We start from the raw sequence: 22,337 nt of genomic DNA on the forward strand, positions 1-22,337 counted from the left end.
ACTTTCCATAGCTTAAAAACCCCTGTCAGAAGATAAAGGTCTTTCATTTTCCCCTGCTTACACAGTGATGCTGTGCTTGCTGAAGATTTTCTATTTGGAAATGTCACAAACAAATAATGTTGGGAGCAGGAAGAAGGAAGGAGAGCAGCTGACAGCCCCATCAACGTGATGGCTGCCTGACAGCAGTGATTAGGAGCCAGGAACACTGTTGGTAGGCAAAGATAAGCAGGAGACAATAAGCAAATCCTACTTATACCTGCCAATGACTAGTTTACCGAAGTCCAAGCCTCCCTTTGTAGACTATATGTGACTTCACCTCCCTCAGTGACAACCCTCCCTTGAGTGCTGCAGCAGTGACCTTTTCCTACAGGGTTCAGCAGCACTAATCCACCCTGTCAGCCATCCCAGGAATCACTCCTGTCTTTAACCTTTGTACGAAAACCTTATGTTTCCTAGTAAGGAGAATTAGTATCTGCTGCCAGAGTCAAATCATTAAGGCCAAATGAGTTCATTGACATTGTTGTCACTACAATGAATAACCTAATCTCAACTGCTGTAAAAAACATTGATTAAAAGGAAAGATTTTAAAGAATTGGCTGCAGTTGTTTTCAAGAAAGTGCCTGCAGAAAAATGGAACCTTAAAACAGTGTTCTGAAAAATTATCTTATTTTGATTTATATTGAAATATTTTAGCTAGCTTCATTCTTACTGCTTTCTCATCAGTTTACTGTGAATTGCTCTAATTTAATTCAATATTCAGATATTTGATGGATGAAAACATCTTTAAATATTTTTCTGTTACTACGGTGTATTTTGTCATTATTCTATGAATATTTCCATTACCTTAATGATATATTAACAGTGCTATGAATATTAAAAACGTCATCAGTGACAAACTCACTGTGAAATAATGCAATCCTCCTGTTTCCTCTTGTTTTATGTACCAAGAATAGTTTTGAAATTGCTAAATCTCTTATCAATTTATTATTTTGTCTACAAAAATGTTTACTATAGCATGGTCTGGGGATTAGTGTTCAATAGGTAGACCACCTACAGCATGCACATGGTTGTATAACGCCATTAAGTGAGTCAGGAGATTCTTCTCCTTGATTAGATAAGAAGCTTTTTCTGGCTTCTCACATAGCAGGTCTGGGAGGCCTCTCTGTTATTATACAGCAGAATTTAACTATATGCAAGGGAGGGTATTGAAAGCTTTATTGAATAGCTTTTTCCAGACATCTATAGCAAATGCTAGGGAGCAGCCTACTGAAAAGCAGCGATATGCCTGGCATGCTCTATTTCATCACATCTTGGCTGTTTGTCAAATAAAAGATGCTCCTCTCTACATGTGAGGATTATGTAAATAATATATGCTCGAATATATTGAACAAAGTGTCAGGATTACTAAGCAATGACTTCTTGATTCCCTGTGCATTGTATTCCCATGGGGTGGTTCTGCATTTAAATTCTCAAATTGACTGCTACTGCCTTCCTGCCTTCACAAATTCACTGAGCATCATTTTAAAGTGTTTCCCTGCTTTACCTTTTAAAACACTTGGGTGTTTTTTGTCCAGATACATCAGATTATTCAGTTATCAGGGAAGGTTTCTCCCTGTCCCTTCAGTGCTAATTGTGCCTTGATAATTAACCGCTGCCTTACAGAACATCAGTGAAATGCTTTATAAAAATGGATGCAAATATTACTATCCAATAAAAGCATCTTTTCTAATTCAATTTTAGCAAGACTGTGAAATCTATGAATCTATGTGAAATCTTTGAAATCACTTTTCTTATTCCATTGTGTTATTTTTATTATTATTTATATTGAACTCAGACTATATTCTTATTCCTTTCCACTTCTGGGTCTAATAATATTTCTCCCTCTCTCTCTTTTTTTTTTTTCCCCCTTCCTTTTGTGTTCTGACTGTTTTCCTGATAGGCATCTCACATGTATTTCTTTAAATTTCCTTCCTTCTACTATTTACTGCTATTTTTTATTTTAGTGTTTTCTGTTACTGCATTTGAGAAAATCTATATAAAAACACCACCAAGTGAGAAGAGGCAATTTAACAAGATGCTGTGGGCAGACCATAAAATTGTTAGTGAGGGAAACAGAATATTCAAGGTGAGAACAGACAGCCAAATATTGCTATTTACCAACAGTGCAGAATTAGACTAGCTGGAACAACAAAGGGGCTTTCCAATCCAAATCTCTAATTTCACAGTCCCACGTTCTCAGTACGAAATACCCTCAATTAACTTTTTCATGAATGGTTTCATTCCATCTATTTTAAGCAGGCTATTTCAAGGAAGAGTTCTTCTGAAAAGAAAATAACACTTAGTGCTCTGAAAGATGAGCATGACTGAATCATTAAGGAATAGTATTAGGTGATGGCTTTGACTGAATTTGAATAATGGCTGTAAAGTTAAATTTGTAGAGGATGCTTTGGGTGATTATTACTAATAGTTACCATAAGACATACAGTGGCATCTTCTAGAAATAATAATCAAATATTTTGGTCAAACATACTGCCTGCACACTGGAGCAACATGCAAATAAGAGTCTTTTCCCCAGAAAGTTTATTATTTCTATAGCATTAAGGACATGAGAAAATAGCCAGGGTGAGCATAGAAAAGTCAGCAACGATCAGATTCAGAACTGAGTAAAGGAGCAGATGAAAAAGCCAGACAGATGTTGTTTGCCTAATCAATATCATGAGAAGTAAAGGTGTAAAGGGCAGATTCATCACGGTTAATAGGAAGTATACATTTACCCAGTCAAGAAATAAACCTCAGGAATTATATAGGTGCTTCTCAGGCAAAAATGGGTGGACAGCCAGTTTACATATCAGCAGACTCAGTAATTCAATGTTTAAGACAAATATAACCTTTTTTCCTCTATTACCTTACTGCAAAATAAGGAAAATACTCGTCACTGGGATGCTTGGAATATCAACGAATGTTTATAAATGAAGAAAAGACAAAATATTAAATACCGGATACTTCCTAAGAATGGTGATGACAGTATAATAACAGAACATTTTCCTTCCTTTGCCATTGTAATGAGCAGAAAATATTGGCATATGCTTATTGTCCATTTCTACTTCTTATATATACAATAAAATATAATGTCAATTAGGTCTAACACACAGCACAATGCTGTCAAGCAAAAATTGGTAAATAATTAGAAGGTCTGAACAACACTGTCAGGGTAAATTTTTAATTATCTAGTTCATCAGACTGTAAGAATCAAAACAGCTTCTTGGGCCTAATGCATCTCTGCAAAGGGCTTTGATGGATAATTTTACTGTATCTATAATCACTAGAAGAACATTTTCACTGCCTTTTTGTCCCCTTGGCTCATACTGTCATTATTTATCTGTTAGCTTCCTAAGATGACTCTTATGCTTTATCCTTCACGAGCTAAAAACTTAGCATGCTGTGTCATTGCTAAACATTTAAGGTTATATCCTCTTAGCTTTTAACTCCCACCAGTTTGCTAGGTGATATTCAAAGTCAACCAGCTTTAGGCACGGATGGTGACAGCACGAAAAGGCAGTGCAGCTCATGAACACCACTGCTTTTTCCCCTAAGAACATGCTCATATGCCCTATGTATACAGAGGGACACTGACATAAAGGTACATACATGAGCACATGTTCACACCACACGGATAAACACCTGCAGGCAGGATACATGGAGGCACATATCAGTGTGTTTCCCTGTGTCTTGATTTGGAAAGATACATTCTGCCTACACTGGCACCTCTCAACAGTTCCACTAATTTATTAATGTACAGATAATGTCCCAGCTGGGGACTTACAGTGATGGGCAGAACAGAAAAGTAACATCTGAGTTCATTCAAATCTTGTGTGGCTTAGGGGTGGGACATGGTAAAGAAAGAAGCAAACTTGCCCACTACAAAAAGCATACCTCTTTGGTTGCCCTTGGGAAAAAATTAGTCCATGTAAATTTACTGTACTATAACAATTTAAAATCAGTGAGTGACATAGTATTAAAGAGGGAAACCTCAGACCTTTGCCCTGCTTGCATGTTCAATTAGAAGTTAATGTTTGGTTTGGGGTTTTGGTGTTTTTCTGTAAGGTAAAGCAATTAAATTCAGGTAGCTGGAAATAGAGCATATTTAGTAATGATTTAATGATCCCATCAATTCTGTATTGTGTTTCCTACAAGTATGGGCTGAAACACAGCTGTAAGTTTACTATTTTGTATTAGCTAATGGAGGAAAGATTAGGGGTTTTTGTAGAGGCAAAGACAACCCACGTCGCAGTAATTTTCCTGCCTTGTCCTCTGGTTCTTCTGCTAGAAGGTCCCCTAATAATTAAATCCCAAAAGCACCTGCAGATAATACAGAGAGTTTGGCTGAGACCCAAAGAGCACTCATCCTTTTCCAAAAATACTGCAAAGCATATGTTATTTTGTCTGAGAAAGCAAAGCAGACTCTGCATTTAAATTATGCAAGGGGCAATATGCATGCAAAATGGCTCATTGCTGCAAGAAAAGTCCACAGTTTAGTTGGAACCTATCAATTTTTGATATTAAAAATTAAATAATCTTTAGGCTTTGAACTTGGATGTCAAACTCTATGATATAACACACTTTTGCTGAAAAGGTAAGGAGACCTCTGACCAGCTGGGTTTATAGCAGAAAATCTGCCAGAATCTCAGTCAGGGAGATAAGGGGAGCTGCTTTAATAAATCACTGCCAGAACAGCAGCCAATCACCTTGGATCTCTCCCCAGTACCCTGAAGCTCTCTCATCTCCCATAAATGTCATCTTGAGTTAAAAACAGAATAGACCAAAAAATCAGGGTTACTGCTTGGCTGAAACTGCACACACACACACAAAAATCCAAAACAAAATAAAAAAAAATCAAACAAATAAACAATACACATACACCCCAACCGTAAATATCAAACAAAAATCAATCCAACAAACCAAAACCAAACTAACTAACTAACTAACTAAATACATCCTCTATCAACCAGAAAGCTTCAGAAAGACATAGTAGGAATATGGCACATCCCATCTAGCCCATAATTCACTCCAGTTAGACTCCCAGGATTCAGAGACAGGGCACTAATGTAAAGATGGAGATAGCCACAAATGGTTTTGATATATAGGGGAAAAAGACAAACAAAAAACCCCCGAATTACAACAAAACTCTTTCCCCCTTTCTGCATTAATAGGTGATGGCAACACTTCAGTTAGAGAACAGACTAGCAAGTGTGAGATGAAATAAAAATACAGCTGCAGACAGCAAAAACATTTGAAGCCTGTTGCTATTAATTATATCCCTGCTAACTTGGGAAACTTTGTCCCCCTCTCATGCTTCAGCCTTCTTGGCTATTGCATTTTTTACCGCCCACTTTGTGCCGCTGAGTTAATTTATTTGAATTTTCCACATCAGCAGTATTTATCACAATGTCAAAGGGTTCTTTGCAAATTGAATACTGATAACAGCCTTTTGCTGTCTTTCTCATCCCTGACTACTATTCTTCTCTCCAAAAGTCCTGCCAGTGTTCATCACACAACTGTATCAGAATGAACTCAAGTTTGCCAAGATCAGTAGAAGAGGCTGAAAAATAAGATGGAAAAAAATGCGCTGTCGAAACTGTTACACTAGGTAAATATATGAGACCATGAAAACAAACCTGCAAAGGAATGGCAATCATCTTCACAAATATAACTGGACAGCAAAATTACCTTCTCATGTGTACCGAAGCAACAGAAGGGAGGGACAAAATGGTGAAATTTTAAAATGGAGCCATCACTGAGTTGTAATGTTAACGTCAAAAATGCAGTGGTGTTAAATTTAAAAGACGTGATCACTATGGGAAAGTCTTATAGCTAATTACTGAGTAACTAACAGAATCAAATATCCATCAACAAGGAGAATCAGAGTTCATTTTGAATTATAGCCTATCCTAGAAAGACAAAACTACAGGAAAGAGCTTCACTTTCTCTGCTTTGCTAAAACAAACAAAAAAACCCAGCCAACCAACCAAAACCAACAAGTGTTGAATATAAGAATGAAAGTAGCTGGAAAATGTGAAAAAACAAAACAAAAACTAAAACAAAAACCAACAAATCAGACCCAAATAGCACAACTACTAGAGTACAGGAAAGTTGGTCAAACCTAAAAGACACCCCAGGAGGTATAATGGAATTCAATACTGCTTCAAAATAAAAATGTAAGGAGAAAGAAATGACCAACGTAATTTCAAAGTTCAAAGGTTAAAAAAGTCTTTTATTGTCAAACGAAAATGGCAAGGAAACCAATTAATAACACGGCTTCAGCCAAGTCTTGCAGGCAAGAGATAACGCTTGACAAGAAGGATCGTGAAGTAATGCTATCCAAATGGGAATACAGAAGGCTTTTATAAAAATATCAGAGGAAAGAACTAGCACTAGGAAGAGAACCCATTAATGAAAGGAGTCTGACTTGAAATAGGCAGTGACTCAGAAATAACTGAGGCAGTGGCTTTAAAAAAAAAAAAAAATAAAAATCTATCTTTAACAAGAAAAATTAAAACTCTGGCAAAAGTTTGGCTTTAAAAACCCCTTGTTTTACCAGTGATATTAAAAATATATATATATTTCTAAGTGTTCTCTTAAAATTTACAGAAAAAATAGCAGACAGAATATCTTCATAGAGAAAAAGCAACATAATACCAGCTTTCAGGAAATGCATGAATGATTCTATATGTTCTTTTCCAACAGATTATTTTTCTGTCTGCGAAAAATAGGTCACTTAACAATACAAAAATGAAAATATACTGGGAAACCAGAAAAGCTTTGCCCTTTTTTTAACTAGTGAAAATTTAAAGAACCTGAGTATTAAAGTGAAATGGTGTGTGAAGTTAAAGACTACAACTTGCTACACAACACATTCAATATTTATTTTTTTTTAGTAAAAAGTTGCTGTCACACATTTTTGTATAGCCCCATTGCTTCATGAGATTTTACTTTGATTAGAATATGAAGTCAGATGACTCTTAGGGCTTGTACAAAGTCCTGATGGCACTGACACATACTTTATTACATACTGGCAACTAAATATGTATCAGAGAACTTTGAAAGTGCAGCACAAAGGAAACCTAACAGTACTTTTTTGCCACTATAGCATATGAGTCTGAAATACTATGCTAATAAATGTCTTTTCATTCCTGACACAATACAGCACTGATTTATCTAGATTTAATACAGTTTTCCTCCTTTATCTCATTTATCTGGCTAAAATTTTACATGCTCAGCTACTGCAGGTTAAATTGTCTGGTTCCATCCCAATTGCCCCCATTACACATTGATGTCTCCAGGCCACATTTGTATTTTCACAACCCAGGGATAAAATTAGTGAAATGCTCCTTATAATTGAGAACATCTCAAAGGGTTCTCGAGTGACGATTTGGCTGCACGCAGCAGCTGGCGAGAGCTGAAGCATGAAGCTCAGGGAGCCACACCACCTCTGCTGAGCTCTCAGGTCACTCGGAGCTGCCAGCCATGCTGCAGGGACGCTTAGGGCTCTCTCTGCACCTGACCAACATCCTCTGCAACAAAGGGCCAAACATATTCCTCTACAAGAAGCCATAGCATCCTTGCCAAAAGCAGATACAACAGAAAAACTTGCATTTCTTTTCAGTCAAAAGCCTATAAAATAATTTGAGAGTATCCCAACAGTGGTTGTATCATAATTCTCCTTTGCTACATAATTAGTAATGCAGTTTGCATTTTCTTCACAATGAAGTCCCTTCTCTGCTGTCTCTCTGGAAGCTTCCTGCTCCATGTTCACTCTGGCCCCATTCTGACTGCCCTTTTAATGTACAATACTTTTGAAGCACTGCTTAGGAAAGTACTAAATAATTTTGAGTACTCGTTGGCCAACTCTAAGGAAAATTTACTGTGTGCTAATATGATCCTTTTTGGGAAGTTTTTAATGGCAAATACAATATTGCATGTAGGGTATGCACTAGAGACCCACAAGAAAGCAAGTATCATGGGGGCTCTGTGTAGGAGCTGTTCAATCTTTTTCATTGGAGTAAAGTATTAAAATGCATATAATAAATGTTAGGCTCAGAAAATATCTTACAGATCCACAATAGTTTCATGTGATTGTTCCAGTAAAAACACATACACCTCTTCTAAAATCATAGTGGCTCAACTTACTGGTGTTTATTCTCCTATTAGGAAAAGAAGAAGACAGAGAAGAAGAGTAAGATTCGTGTTTAACTGACTTTCCTTAAAGAGCAAAGCTTTTCTCTGACATGTACATTAATCTACAAATTTCTCCAGAGGGAATTCTCCAGGGTCAAATGAAAAGAGAAATTAATTTGCTAAATCCACAACTTAAACATCCAGTTCTTGAATCTAATCATGTACCACTCTGTAAGATCTGACAACACATTCAACATTTTTGCAAACAATAGTTTGGAAAAACATTTGAAGATAAAGTAGAAGGCAATTAACTGTGGAAGATTCAGTTGTTTTAAGATCACTCAGGTGTATTTCTGTTTGCCTAGAAGATGAACAGTAAACATGTAAAAATCTAAGTGTCCTCTGAAAATCTAGTTTTATATACAGTTTTGTGATCTTTATAATGCAAGCCATCCTGAAATTATCAGCTGCTCACAGTCCTAATTTTTTCAATCAAAAGTTTCTTATTTATTATTCCTAAATTTTTATATTTTTTGTTTTGATTTAGACCAGATTTATTTCCTGATAGCTGGGCTCAGGTTTTCAAATACAGATCATATACATCCAGATGTGAGATACATAAATTAGATTTGCTCTTCTTAGGATTTAAGTTGGCCTTTTATTCTAACTTCTCGCAAAATGCAACTGAAATAACAGGAAAAAAACATAAAACTGTTACTCAAGACAAAGTCATTTCCCAGAAACTTGTGACATGAATAGCAGAATTTCCTAAGAAATTAACTTGGAGTCTTAATTAGTCTCTTCTCAAATACATGAATTATTTCACATACAAATGACAACACTGTCCTTTGTTCTCGGATATATTATACAAATGACGTCATGGCACTGATAATTAATCCTCATTTTTAAGACACCGGTCTAAAACATCACAGCTACCAAAGAGGGGAAAAAAGATGACTAATCTTTTGTGTATTTTCCTTGAGCATGAGACTGATGGGAGGCAGCTTTGGTTGTCCATGTACCGGGTGTTTCGAAAAAATTGAACCAATATAGAGGTATACAATATATATTGAGATTGGGTCCATCTCTTTGAAACACCGTGTAGTATAGGGCACCCACTAGATTGTTTCATACCATACCAAGAAAAATTCACAAGAGCTCTTCTTTTAAATGTTTAAGTGAATATCTGGGTATATGTCATTATGATTTTTCCTCTAGGGGTACCCACTATATGGGTGGTGGTGAGGCGAACAGGGCCGGAAAGCAGAAGACACCCTTCAAGTTAGCTTTATAAGGAGTATTCACTTTCTGGAAAGGTTATCCACCAAAACCCAAACAAACAAAAACAACAACAACTAACTAACCAAAAGAAAACCCCAAAACAGAGCTCCCTTTAGTTAGAGTATATATAAGAAGCTGCAGCTGGTGATTCTTAATGCTACTTAGGATATATTATCAAGGTAGACATTTATTTCAGAACCTGTGATTTACTGAAAAATGAAGAATAAACTATTTTTCATCTTTAATTTTAAAAAGTTGAAGTGTTGACAGCAATTTGGCATCCTGATAATTACCTATGTCAAGGCCACAGCTGTGAACCCAGGAAAGCACTGCTATCTTCTTGAAAGAGAAGCTGAAAGAACTTATTCCTTTGGCAAATCAATACTTAGTAAAATTAATTCGGTATTTGGGTTTCACTGTTAGTTTTATGGAGGCTAAAGTCTTCAGGGTGAGACATAGTGGAAAAGATACTCGCAGTTTTAAGGCAACAAATATCAGATTGTTCAGTTCTCCCTCATATCAGAGTCATGGCTAGTGAAATAAATGGAGCTCCTGTCAAGGAAAAAGTTATGGCTCCCTGAGTAAGCGCTCATCAAACTCACTACACGCTGAGGACCAATACTGCATTGCTGACCAGCTTCCTTCAGGATTTATTGCCTTTGTGCTGAGTTGCACCAAATAACTGCAGCAGGTCCAAGAATCTGACAAAATATCACCAAGGCAGCAATGCAAAATTAATAAACTATCTATAATAAATTTCTGTGATGTAGGCTGTTCTTACTGCCTGCATTGGAAATCTGAAGAAATTGAGTCATTGTTCTTGGGGTTCACTTATGATTACTCAGCAATTCAGTGACAGGCTGGAATGACCCAAGCCCTGTCTTCTTAAAATTTCCCACAATGCCAATCCAACAGAACCATTCCAAATGAAAAGATGATGGGTAATTTTATGGAAAATAGCTGTTTAGGGACAGCTATTCAAAGTCTGGTTAGGATATTAGCTTCCACAATTTATCTAGGAGGCTCTAAATTGTCATTGGCAACAGACTTTAGTTTTAATACACAAAAAAAATATTTTTCCTGCATGCTTTTCCATTGAGCTTATCCACTTTATATTCATCTGTTTCTCAATGGTATTGCTGTATCATTAATTTAAATGATTAAAGAAAGAGAAAGAAAGATGTACAAAACAGGGGATCATAAATTTATTTCTAGCCTGAACAAAGGGAACATACTTGTAAAATAGAGCCAATTCTGTCATTTTTTTACCGATCAAAAGATTTGTGTCATATGTGGCACACTGAGGCAATTCTTTTCATGGAAGGGAAGGATTTTAACTCAAAGAGAAAACAGAATGATTCTTTAACCTTAAAGAAATATACTGATTTCTCTTTCAATGGCTATGCTGTACAGAAACTGTTTTTTCTACAATGAAGCCTTTCTAAATCCCTCAGAAGGTAATGCCTTCTACTCTGGGACTATCCCTGGGTGACAGTATGGCATGCCATGCTGTGGCTGATGTAACTACATAGAGGCTTGTCACTTCACTGCAGTGCTCCCATAGAATTTCTTTCATTAAAAATGAAAAAAATAAAAAGCTGTTTGTTGATTTTTTTCATTCTTTGAAACAGGCATATTTCATCTTAACACAAACCAAAAGGTAGCTGTCTAGCTATGCCCCTGGTACAGTTAGTAGAAAGAGCCTCCAGATGGTGGTTCATGAGTCATGATGATTATACACCTTTATCGATCGTTTGCCTCTCATAAAAGTATTACATGTCCTCCAGTCACCCCAGACACAGACCACTCATTAGATTTTGTCTATTTTGGTATTTGAATCTGGCAATAAATATCTTACAGAAGGATCCAGGCTTGATTTTAAAAAACAGCAAGGTAAGTACATCCTACCTTTATTTTGCATGACTAGTTCCCAAAGTCTGCAATCTTGCTACTAACATTGTGTGTGAATTTCTAGTTTGAATCAACAAATTTTCAGATTTTAGGCACTGGCTACCAATATTAATCTGTTCACTGACAAGAAGTCCAAAGATATGTAATACAGAACTTAATGTCTGCTGTCTCTCTATTTTCTTTTCCAGAAACTGGTTCAAATCCTATATATCTGAAATATCTTTATTTCACTTTAAAGTCAGAATACTGAGTGTCTAAACAAAAATTGCAGGATATTATAATATAAAATACTCTAGTTTATATTAATAAGATTTATTTCTAGATAAAGCACTTTGAGGAATCACAAACACCTGTCAATTATTGTACCTCCTGGGGCAATGCAATTATTTCCAACTATACACATGTTTTAAATGTCAGTAAAGTAATTTTTACTGTCATGAATTTACCTACACAGCAGTTAATAGGGCTAGCAGCCATTTTATATTCTATTCTACAGTATGAAATGGATCCTGAGCATAATGCATACAAAAGGAATATAAGACAAATTTTAGCACATCGGACATTAAAGCTGATGCACCCACGTAACAGATAAAAAGCTTATTTGTTCAGGCAAATTGTAATTAGGTAAATCTATTTTAAAAATTTTATTCAAATAATGTATTTTAGATTAATCAAGCCACTAAGTAGGTTTGAATTATAGCTATGCTGTATCCTCTTGTAAAAAAACTTCTGTAAAGTGCATTGAGTGTTGCAGTCTTTAAGTTTACACATCTGATCCTGCTTAAATTGTTATGACAATCTTTTGTTTACAAAGGAAATCTTTGAAGACTTGCTATTTTAACAATTAGATACAGATGAGATTAGTGCTGTAACTTCAAAAGAAAACAAACGCCGAGCACATTGCTGCACCAAACATTCCCCTGTGCAGAGCCAAGGTTGTCACATGGGGCTCAGGAGGGGCAGGAAGCCTCCACAATGGTGCTCAGAGCACAGATTGAAGAGGGAGGATCAGCTTTTCCTCACTCCATCACAAGAAGACTCAGAGATGACATAGTGAAGATTTATAAGTAAAATGTTGATACGAGCAAACAGAGAGATATATATTTTTTTTTCCAAGAGGAAGGTTAACATATGTTGTGCTTCGCAGCGAGTGTCCCGCTGCGAGGGGTGTTCTCTGCACTGGCTGGCAGTTTTTCTACCACACTGTGTCCTTCCTGGCTTTCCCTTCATGCTCTCTTCCTTTGAACACTGTCTTCAGCCAGCCTACAAGGTTGAAAGTTCATTTCTTTTTTTTTCCAGAAAATAAAAAGTCTCCCATGTTTTTTAGCCTGCACAGCTTTAGATACATGCTTCTTTTAATTCTCTCTAATAGAAAACCCATGACCAGGTTTCAACTACATTGCAGCTGTCTTTTTTAGCCACTAATGATGAAGTTATCTTGCAATGCATTTGCCAATCTGGAATGCTTTGAACACCGCTGCTTTCCTGCAGCCCCAGGACAGAGAGCAATACTGTTTTGTTGCAAGTGCAGCACATGGCAAGGGAAAGGGTCAAAACCTTGCAATTTTATTTTTTTGCACTGTAGGTAGCCATACAGCTCAAGCCGCAAACATACACTTGCACCCTTAAGATGTTAAGCTTAATTTAAATTTATCCTTCCTTTCACCTACCTGTTTTGTCCACCTGCCAACTAGGAGGAGGAGCAGGTATACAAAGCAACAGCAAGTAGCTGTCACAGCAGATCATTTTACCCCTTTCTCATTGCCTCCTGTGGGTACAAGAAAGTTCACCACGATGTCGCTCTCCATTTTTTTCATGCTTCTCATCATTTTATTTAGAGGTCTGCTGAAGCTGCTGAATCAAAATGTTCTTTAAAGTGAACTTATACCTAATAAATCCAAGGCAAAGGATCTTTATAGTGTTACAAATGAATTACTTTCTATGGAAGTGTTAATTGGAACATTCTTATAATTAGTATGTTTTGTTTACCCAGCATGCATATATATATCTATGTATCAAGAACTACCTCAAGAAACAAGAATATTTTACTTCACAAGGAAGGAGGTCTCTCTGAGGCAATTTAGAACAAATGACAACTTAGTGATCACAAGCTATTGCACCTCCAACACTAAATTATCAAAATCACATTTTTTATATTGAGTTTCATGAAGCATATGTCTAAAATATGCCATGTTTGCTAATGTTAGAACTGTAATCTCAATTGCACCTATTTTATAGCAAATTTCCATATGATTTTTTTAAATAGCCATGCAGGAGAATAACATTATAACATTTTTTCTTCCAGCCATCAAACGAATCAAGACATTCATATGTTTCTTGACTTCAGGACTCAAATATGTATCACACGGGAGTTTCAAGTTCTTTAATTTTGTATTCAAGCCTGGGGTATTTTGGGTAATGATTTTAATCTTGCTGGCCATGTTTTGTACTAACACACAGGAGGCAGTACAACAGTCTTTGCTAATAACAATGAAGTACAGAAGTAGACCAAAATGATACTGCTGCTGAAATTGGAAACTGCATCTTAGATAGTTATTATTAAATACATTGTTACTCTCTGCAGAAGAAGATTACAATCAAAATAAACCATCTGCATTTTTCCTGATGGGAAGTACTAACAATCTGTTAACACACAATAAAGTCCGTCCTTACTTCAAGTAATTTTTAACTATCTAAACCAAACTTCAAGATAAGCAGAAATAAAGAATGCAAACAGATTGCATGACATTAATACCTAGCTCTACACCACCCACTTTGAAAAAGTAGATTTGTGAGAATGTTAAATGTGTCAGCTGTAAACCACCAGCATTGAGTTCAATGACCCTACAGCAAACTATATGCTCAGCTCATTTAGCATCGCATGAGAATGTAATTCACTTCCATGCCTTGCAGAAGTTTAAAAACTTATTTCCATGAATTTCTTTTTCATATAAACTGAAATTAGTTGATATTGTCCCTCTTTCTGTCACTTGACAAGAAATGAAAATGAGAAAACTTCATTTGTCATTCATTTCACATAATCACTTGCAGCTCGATCTTGTTTTAAAGTAAACATCTGCCATGCACTGCTCTTGCCTTTTCTGAATGTCATTTCCTTATGTAAGCTGGGTGCAAAGAAATGTGTCTGCAGACACGATGCTGCAGGATCATGACAGTTTAACATAGTAATGACAGCACACTAACAATGCAGTTTGCTTATGTCACTGATATTAATAAAGTATTTGAACCTAAACACTCACACAGCTGTTAAATGTTTCTATGTTTTGGTTTGTGGTTCTATGGGCATTTTCTATAGATATTTAAAACCACTAAGGAAAGAGAAAATCTCACAAAATTAGGTCAGAGTCCACTTGCCCTGCTGACTTTATATTGTCCAAATCCTTACTTTCGAAATCATGACCAGAAACAAAGTCATACTCAATTGAGATACCATTCTTTCTAAATTAATAGTGCTGTACAAAAGCATATTACTGAAAATTTTGCTTTTCATTATGCCTTTGAAAAGAAGGTATTTATCCTCAAAGGATCCCGAACACTTAACAACATAATGAGCCAAAAAAAGAGGAGTGCTCCTTTTGACGCAATTAGTCTGCTCTTCATGCATGGATACACATACATTTATGCTTTAGATTCTCAAATACAGCATCCTTAGTTTGCAGAAAAAATAAAAGCCAAGGTGCGCGTTGAAATAGATACCTCTAACTAGTAACTTTCTTGGTAGCTTAACAGATGCCAAAATGAGGAAAGATTTACACCACAGATTATGAAAATGCAGGATCATTTGAGAATAATAAAAGTAAATGGTGGAAAATGTTAACAGCAACAGCTGTGAAAAGAAATTATAGAAGATTAAAAGTATAGAAGAGAGCAACAATAGTAAAAACCTTTTAAAATTTAAAGTGCTTCTCAAGAGAGATTCCTTAATTACGGATTCTGGAGATGTTTGAGTACTAGCTGCAAAAACAGTGAGGTATAGATATTTATAATTCTTTCAGTATCCTAACAACCTACTAATACATAAACTTGCAGACAGGAAAATTATATCAGATCACATGACTGGATGAACCATGCTGATTTTAAGGTCTATAGTGACTTTTTTAGGTTCTACACAGGATAGCAATCACAGGTATACTTAGTGGTGGAGACAGACGTAAAGGTATAGGAAGTCTCCCTAGACAGTGTAGTTGATTTGTGGCAAAACTCAGTTTTGCCCAAGAAAGTCTTAGTCAGCAAGAAGCAGGTATATCTGTTTCATGTTTCCTTATTTCATATCTGTGGAATGAATGTTTGTATTATTGCCATACACACTGGTACTCAGAGTTGGACGCAGCTGAAATGCTGGAAGACAGATGTAAGGGTAGAGGGCTGAATGTGTGCACACAGTATCACTAACACTGTGATATATACAACTCCTTTAACTATCCATAGTAAATCCCACTTTGCTACCAGAGGCAGCAAAGGGAACGGGTAATAGTTGCAAGACGGCAGAACAGTGATCATCACATCAACACCAAACTGCAGAAAGCACGGCATTAGTGCAGTGCTGAAATACACATTATGCAGAAGCATCTGGATAGAAAAGCAATACATTAAGTATGCCTGTCCATGGAACAACATTCCAAAGGGTTAAATTCCACATGACATCAACAATTTCAAAGTTATTGTTCATGATGTCTCTGAGCCTCTTCTGATACTACCAATACTCACTCGAACTCTGGAAAAGTTCCTTTTTTGAAAGTACAATATTCCAACTCAAGGCTCATCTACTCAGACAAACACCAGAAGAAGATTTACAGTCATTCATGCAGGAAGTTAGTTAATAAACTGCAGGCAAAATCTGGAATTGTTTTATTATAATTAATAATGTATTATGGTGATTATGGTTTGGCTGAGAACAAACAGGCCAGCCTCAGCTAGTCCGAGATAACTGCCAAATCTTCTGCACATGTGACAGATGGTGGAAGCATTTTAAAGACTCCCTGTACACAAGAACTCCCTGTAACAGGGGCTCAGATTCAGCTGAACAGCAAAGTAGCTGAAGTGGATTGTGATAAAAGCAAAATAAGCAGCATCAGCTACCTTTAAAGCCTTGTGTTTCACCCAAGGAAAAGGTGGGGAAAAAAAAAATAATAATAGTGCATTCAAGGATGTGAGGGAGGGGAAATTGGTTGCACAACTTAGGTTGACTGTTGACTGACGAAAGTGAAGGAAACTGTGGCTTTTGATCTGGTGCACTAAATTCAGCAGTTATAGAGGTGGAAGGACAATGGTTGAACTCAGTGAAGCTATTATGTATCTTCTAAAATGGCTTGTTTAAACTTCCCTAACAGTTTTTCATGGACAACACAGAGTAGTCTGGAAACATTGCAACTTACTTTTCAATAAACCTTATTCTTCCCAAGAACATAATTTATCTTTTGTTCTTATGTCTAATCTCTTTTGGCTCATCTTCCTTTGAAAAGGGTTTTGAACTCCAAGAATGTTCCTCAAATACTGCCTCTAAGAGTCCCAGAAGGCACATGATAGATTGTAGAGGAGGAAGACAGAAAAAAAATGAAAAGTAATATCATACAAATGAGAACTCTCCCAGCTACATCCCAAGTTACACCCTCTGCAGAGAATCCATCATCTTCCTCTTTAATTAATTTCTTATGGTATATGAAGGAAGGTCAGTTGTAAGGAATAGACATTTATAGACCAAAAAAAAGAGGCCAAGTTAGGAAAAAGAAAAACAAAAGAAGAATTATTACAACCGTTGACATCTGATGCTGCCAGTGTCCCTTCAGCCTTTCATTGAACCACTACAATTCTTTCACTAGAACAAGCAAATATGCTATATTCCTTTCTACACCAATGTGCTTTCCAGGACAGTATACAAGCAACACTTAAGCCTTGGCTTATGTTACGTACATTAATTGAACTTTTTATGAAGTTGTTAAAAGAACAGTTTAATATTATTATTTAGATGAGCTCTCTCAAGCTATGTTTCCACATGGAGATCCTTCAACCCTTTGCTTTTTGGCAGTCACCAAAGAAGTGGAGACGCAAGTACTATCTGAAACCGATTTCAAGGGGAATCAAACTGGGGAGCTGATCGTGTTTTTACATCAGTTCCATGCCCATAATTTCGGTGGATTATTCTTGATTTATCTCTGAAATGAGAATCAGTCTGAAAGTATGCATTTGCCAGAAATGGCATTACCCTTAGGGATATTGTCAGTCCACCTATCTGAATAATATTGTACTGCCAACTCATAAAAAAAATTAAAATATAAAAAATACAGCAGGAGCTGTAATTTAGTTTTTCAGAGAAAACTCGAGTTCAGTTTTTGTGAAGAACATGGGGTTTCTGTCAGCTAATGTTGTTGGCTCTAGTGATGGACGGAATACAGAAACTTCTTGCCTGACTGATAATATAAATCAGATATTTGCAGCATATCATTTTTTTTTTTTTGCCTGCACGGAATTGCCAGCAGAGTCCTTTACAGTGGAAAGGCCAGGGCAAATCATGCCAATTATGAAAAAGGATTATACTAATGATACCATAGAGAAAATGCATATGTCCTTCACATAACTACAAGGATGATAGAGAGGAAAATTAACCTCATTCATGGAAGCTCATGATACCAGTGGCAAGGCATACATTGAAGCTTTGACAAAAACCCTATTAATTTTGTTCAGAGTAGAAAAAATAAGATCTAAAAAGCTATGTGAGAGAAGACAAAATCTCAGATACCCATGCTATTGTGAATGTTCAAAGCCTATCCTGCCAAACAAAGTGAGTGTCAGAAATCTGTATTGCTTTTACCACCTGATTTCATACCATAAATGTCACACACTGTTGAAAATCAGCATAAGCAATTACGTGTGTGTTTGACCTTCTACAGGATTTCTGTGAACCAATTTGGCAAGCATGTGTTTTGCTATCGTAAGAATTCATAAAAATATTTTAATTTTTCCACTTCCTAAACACCTTTTTGCTGCTTCAAGGAATAACATACACGTATACACAAAAAAATCTGTCAACAAAGCATGATTAAGGTTGTAAAAATCAAGCACTGAAAGCTCAGAAAATGCCAGAATTGCCTGTACATCTATAATATAAATTCTTCATGCCTGTGCATTACGATAAAGTTTTTAATGACATGATAGCATATAGTATGTCCTGTGACAGCACATTTAGAGGGTTCAGAAGAGCACAGGTATCCCACTTTCACTCTCTATGTAAGGGAAAAGAGTCATTACAGGGTAAATCCTACTTCATATCTGTAAGCTTTAAGCTCAAAAATTACTTTGGGGCTTGTTCATGCAGTCTGCTAATGTCAAGAGCAGTTTGTAAATGCACAGTGAGGGTGGAAGACATTGGGATTTTAGTTGTTGAGATCAAATAAATCTTTCTTGAATACACATTAATTTCTTTTTTAAAAAGCCTTATATCTTGCATAAAATTGGTCAACTTTTCACGCAAGGCCCAAAATAATCTGACGAATTTGAATTCCACAACTTGGCAAGTGATACACTCAGAGACAAAATACTCAGGAACAGCAGAGTAGTTTTTAGTACAACATTTTTAGCCAGTCTGTCAAAGTCATATAAGGAAACCAGAAATGGATGTATGTACTGTGAAATGCTGAACAATCTCATTATTTGAGAACTAGTAATATCATCCCCATGGCTTCACATGCAAAACATTTATGTACCTGCACACTATATAGAACAAATTAACATATACATTACTAAATAACACTTCCGAGCAAAACAAACACAAAGTGTTTGAGTGGCATCCAGAGCTGAGGAACACTAAGAAAAAATTTAAAATGTCTTAATTTGGACTTTTTTTCTTCCAAGGGGAAACATGTGTGGTTTGAAACCTGGGTGTGAACACTGCACACTTCACCCAGGTGAAAAAAAGAAGATATAGAGGCATAGAAAAACGTGGGCACTCGCGACATTCTCTGTCTTTAATTTCATGACGCCCAGCCTCTAAATTTTCCACCCTCTCTCCCACTTTGAGCTTAAGGTTCTTATTCTCACATACAGAGCTCCACAAAAGTCCCTTCTGCCTACATCTCATTTCTCATTTTCTCCTTCTGTTATTGCCTGAGTTCTATCCAAATTATTTTCTTAAACGCCTACTGTACATTTTCTCTGGTCTTTGCATCATGCCAAAGCTTGTGTTCCACAGAACCAGGCCATGTTCATTTGAATTGCTATCTAAAAGAGGCTTTTGCTGTGAGGTCAATAAACGATATGTCAGCTAAAGCAAGCTTCTTTTTTAAGTAACTGATTCTCTACATGAAAATTATCTTCTTTACCCTGATGCAGTGTTCAACTAATGCAGGCTATCCCTGACTTGTGTCACAGACATATTTTCACCAGAAAATGGTGAAAAGTAAAAATTATGTGGTATCTAGGTTAATATTCTAGAACTTCTTCAACTAATTTGCTGGATTGTAAAACCAGAGCTTCTCTGTGAACCTCTTATCCTTTCCTCATTAAATACATATTTTTCCTTAAAGAGAACTTTATTTTAAAAAGATGGGACTGAAATCAACCCCCTAAAACTGAAGACTGCCAAATTTCACAGATGCTACTTATCTCTGTGATGGCCTGACCAAACCTCAGAGCTGACAGTTCTGCAAAAGTTGGGTTATGAATTTTTATTTCACAGACATGGATACAAGCCATCAATATGAATCTATTTAAGCTCAAGGAAATGAAACAGAAAACACTTGCTTAATCTGCCAGAGCACTAGTGGGAGCACATTTTTATGCTCACACACACATAAATACATGTACAAGGGCACGGTAGTGTTGTTTCTTTTTTCACACTGCATAGGCAATGGGATATAACCTCACTGCTCGCTTCCCACTGCTCATGGGCCCTGTCTTCCTCTGACACCCACAGAGGGAAAAACAGGTAGAGAAAACCAGGATTCTGGTTCCAGCCAACTCCAAATGCATGTTCTGACCCACATCATCAGGCACACGCGAGCTTCCTAGAGACCACGTGAATCCTCCCTGTGCCCATCAGTTGACAAGGCAAGCTGTAAAAACCATGTCCTATTTCAGAGATTCAAGATTGCAAATAAGGTCTGGGGTTCTTAATACTTTCTCTTACATTTTCAACAATAAATTCTTCCTAAGTCCCTTTCCCATGTGAGAAATTTGCTTTTTCCCCACTCATTGTCATGTTTGGCATATTTTGTGCTCAGAAACCTAGCAGTCTCAGAAGCTTTCTTTCTCTTACTATTCCTTATGAACAAAACAGTGATATATTAGCATGTATGAAGAACAAAAGATACCAGTAAAGCTCAGAGAGCTTTTTACTTAGCAAAGCACTGTTACCTGTCTGCGTCCACAGTTACGTCATGAACCCCTCTTTGAATGACATCTCGAGAGGCAGCTAGGTCTGGTATTCGGTTCAGACTTCTTGTGTATAGGTTGAGTCCTCCATCTGTCATGTACCTGAAAATAAATGTGTGGTCAATCAGCACAAAATGCAACCATCTGGCATATATGTTTCACGCTAAAGTTAATGGACTGTGGAATTCAAATGTTTAAGGTACAGGCTACACTATTAGATGGTAGACTTGTACTAAATATTCTCACTTGGTGTGCCCAGCACAGGTAGATCAGGTATATGCCTATTTTCTAGGATCATTTGTCTTTTTCTGTGATGGCTTACAGCCCAACCTGTTTTACTAAAACATAATTAGACTGAAACCCTCAAGTATCTTCAAAAAATTTAAGAACATTTCAGGTACTGCACTTTTGTTAAATAGTAGAACAAGATGCAAGAAGCATAACTCCAGTTAAAAAAAGAAAAAGAAAAAAAAAAAAACAACCAAAAAAACAGTAGCATCCATCTAAATGGAAACATAAATTGAGAATCCAAATCCATAGTCCCAGCAGGGATGCACTCATTCAGATATGAAAGAGATATCCACTGAAGCCCTTACAATGACATTTAAGAATCTGTTTCTGTCTGTGTTTCTCTAGCTTGATTCCTACCACTTCACATTATAATGAATGACTAATGATTTGAAGAGTCAGTATAGTGCAGCTGAGTCACTAGAGAACCATTAAAAGTTTCTGAATTTCAAGCAGCAGCAATAATTGCTGGAATGCCTACCTACTGTTTAATATCTCTATGGGAGGTCTTGGCACTTTTAACCAAGCAGTACCACAGCCTGTCCTACTCTCAAGACCTGTCCCTTATTTTCTCAAATGACCGTTCATTAAACTGTTTTCCCTCCTGGACTCTTGCTTTTTATGTTTCTCTCTTATAGTTTTTGATAACTTTAGCGTAACATCCTAGTGCAGAGTTTGCACAAATTTATTTGTAAAGGACCATGCATATGTATGGCACTTAACGCAGAAGTATACATACAGAATAATAAAAAAAAAAAGGTATACCTCAGTGAACCTGCTCAAAGTTAATTTACAGGCTTACTGAAATAAATCTAGTCCAAATGCTAGGATGATAGCTAAAATGATCTACTGGGGTTCATACCCAATTAAAATAATCTTTAACATAAGTTCTCCTCGAGCCATGAAATGGTGTCACTCAAATCCATCTTTCAGTTGAAGTGTGTATCCAAGTACACAAACATTTAGTAACTCTGCAGACTCCCAGGCACAAGCCAAGGCACACACAGACACTGCTGGTGCTCCAGATGTTCTGTTGGCCCTCAACCTCCAGTTCCTTCTGGGAGCTGGTTAATTGATATCAGCTGTCCCAGAGCCCACAGTGTTAATACAGCAGCCTGGGAGCACTAGCCTCCACGCCCATAAATTGAGATTCCAGTTGTGTCCTGAGTGGCAATCTAGATGAAGGTAACCTCAAGTGCATTAAAACACAAAGGGTTGGTTTGCTCATTTTCAACTAAACTCTAAAGCATTTTATGCAGTGGTAAGATTTGATCTACAGGTCACCAAGGGTGCAG

General features: G+C 36.6%; 1 protein-coding gene across 2 annotated transcripts in view; it reads right to left on the reverse strand.

The window, feature by feature from the left end:
• The window catches only part of NAV3 (neuron navigator 3), a gene marked incomplete at both ends in the record, with an annotated part of 264,685 nt that overhangs the window by 83,725 nt on the left and 158,623 nt on the right, over window positions 1-22,337 (reverse strand). For both annotated transcript variants that reach the window (XM_080341267.1, XM_080341266.1), the window contains one exon: window positions 20,737-20,856. In XM_080341267.1, the coding sequence (XP_080197393.1) occupies window positions 20,737-20,856 (120 nt within the window). The remainder of the gene's footprint in view (window positions 1-20,736; window positions 20,857-22,337) is intronic.

Source organism: Nesoenas mayeri, assembly GCF_963082525.1.
Source record: "Nesoenas mayeri genome assembly, chromosome: 1".
Lineage (NCBI taxonomy): Eukaryota > Metazoa > Chordata > Aves > Columbiformes > Columbidae > Nesoenas > Nesoenas mayeri.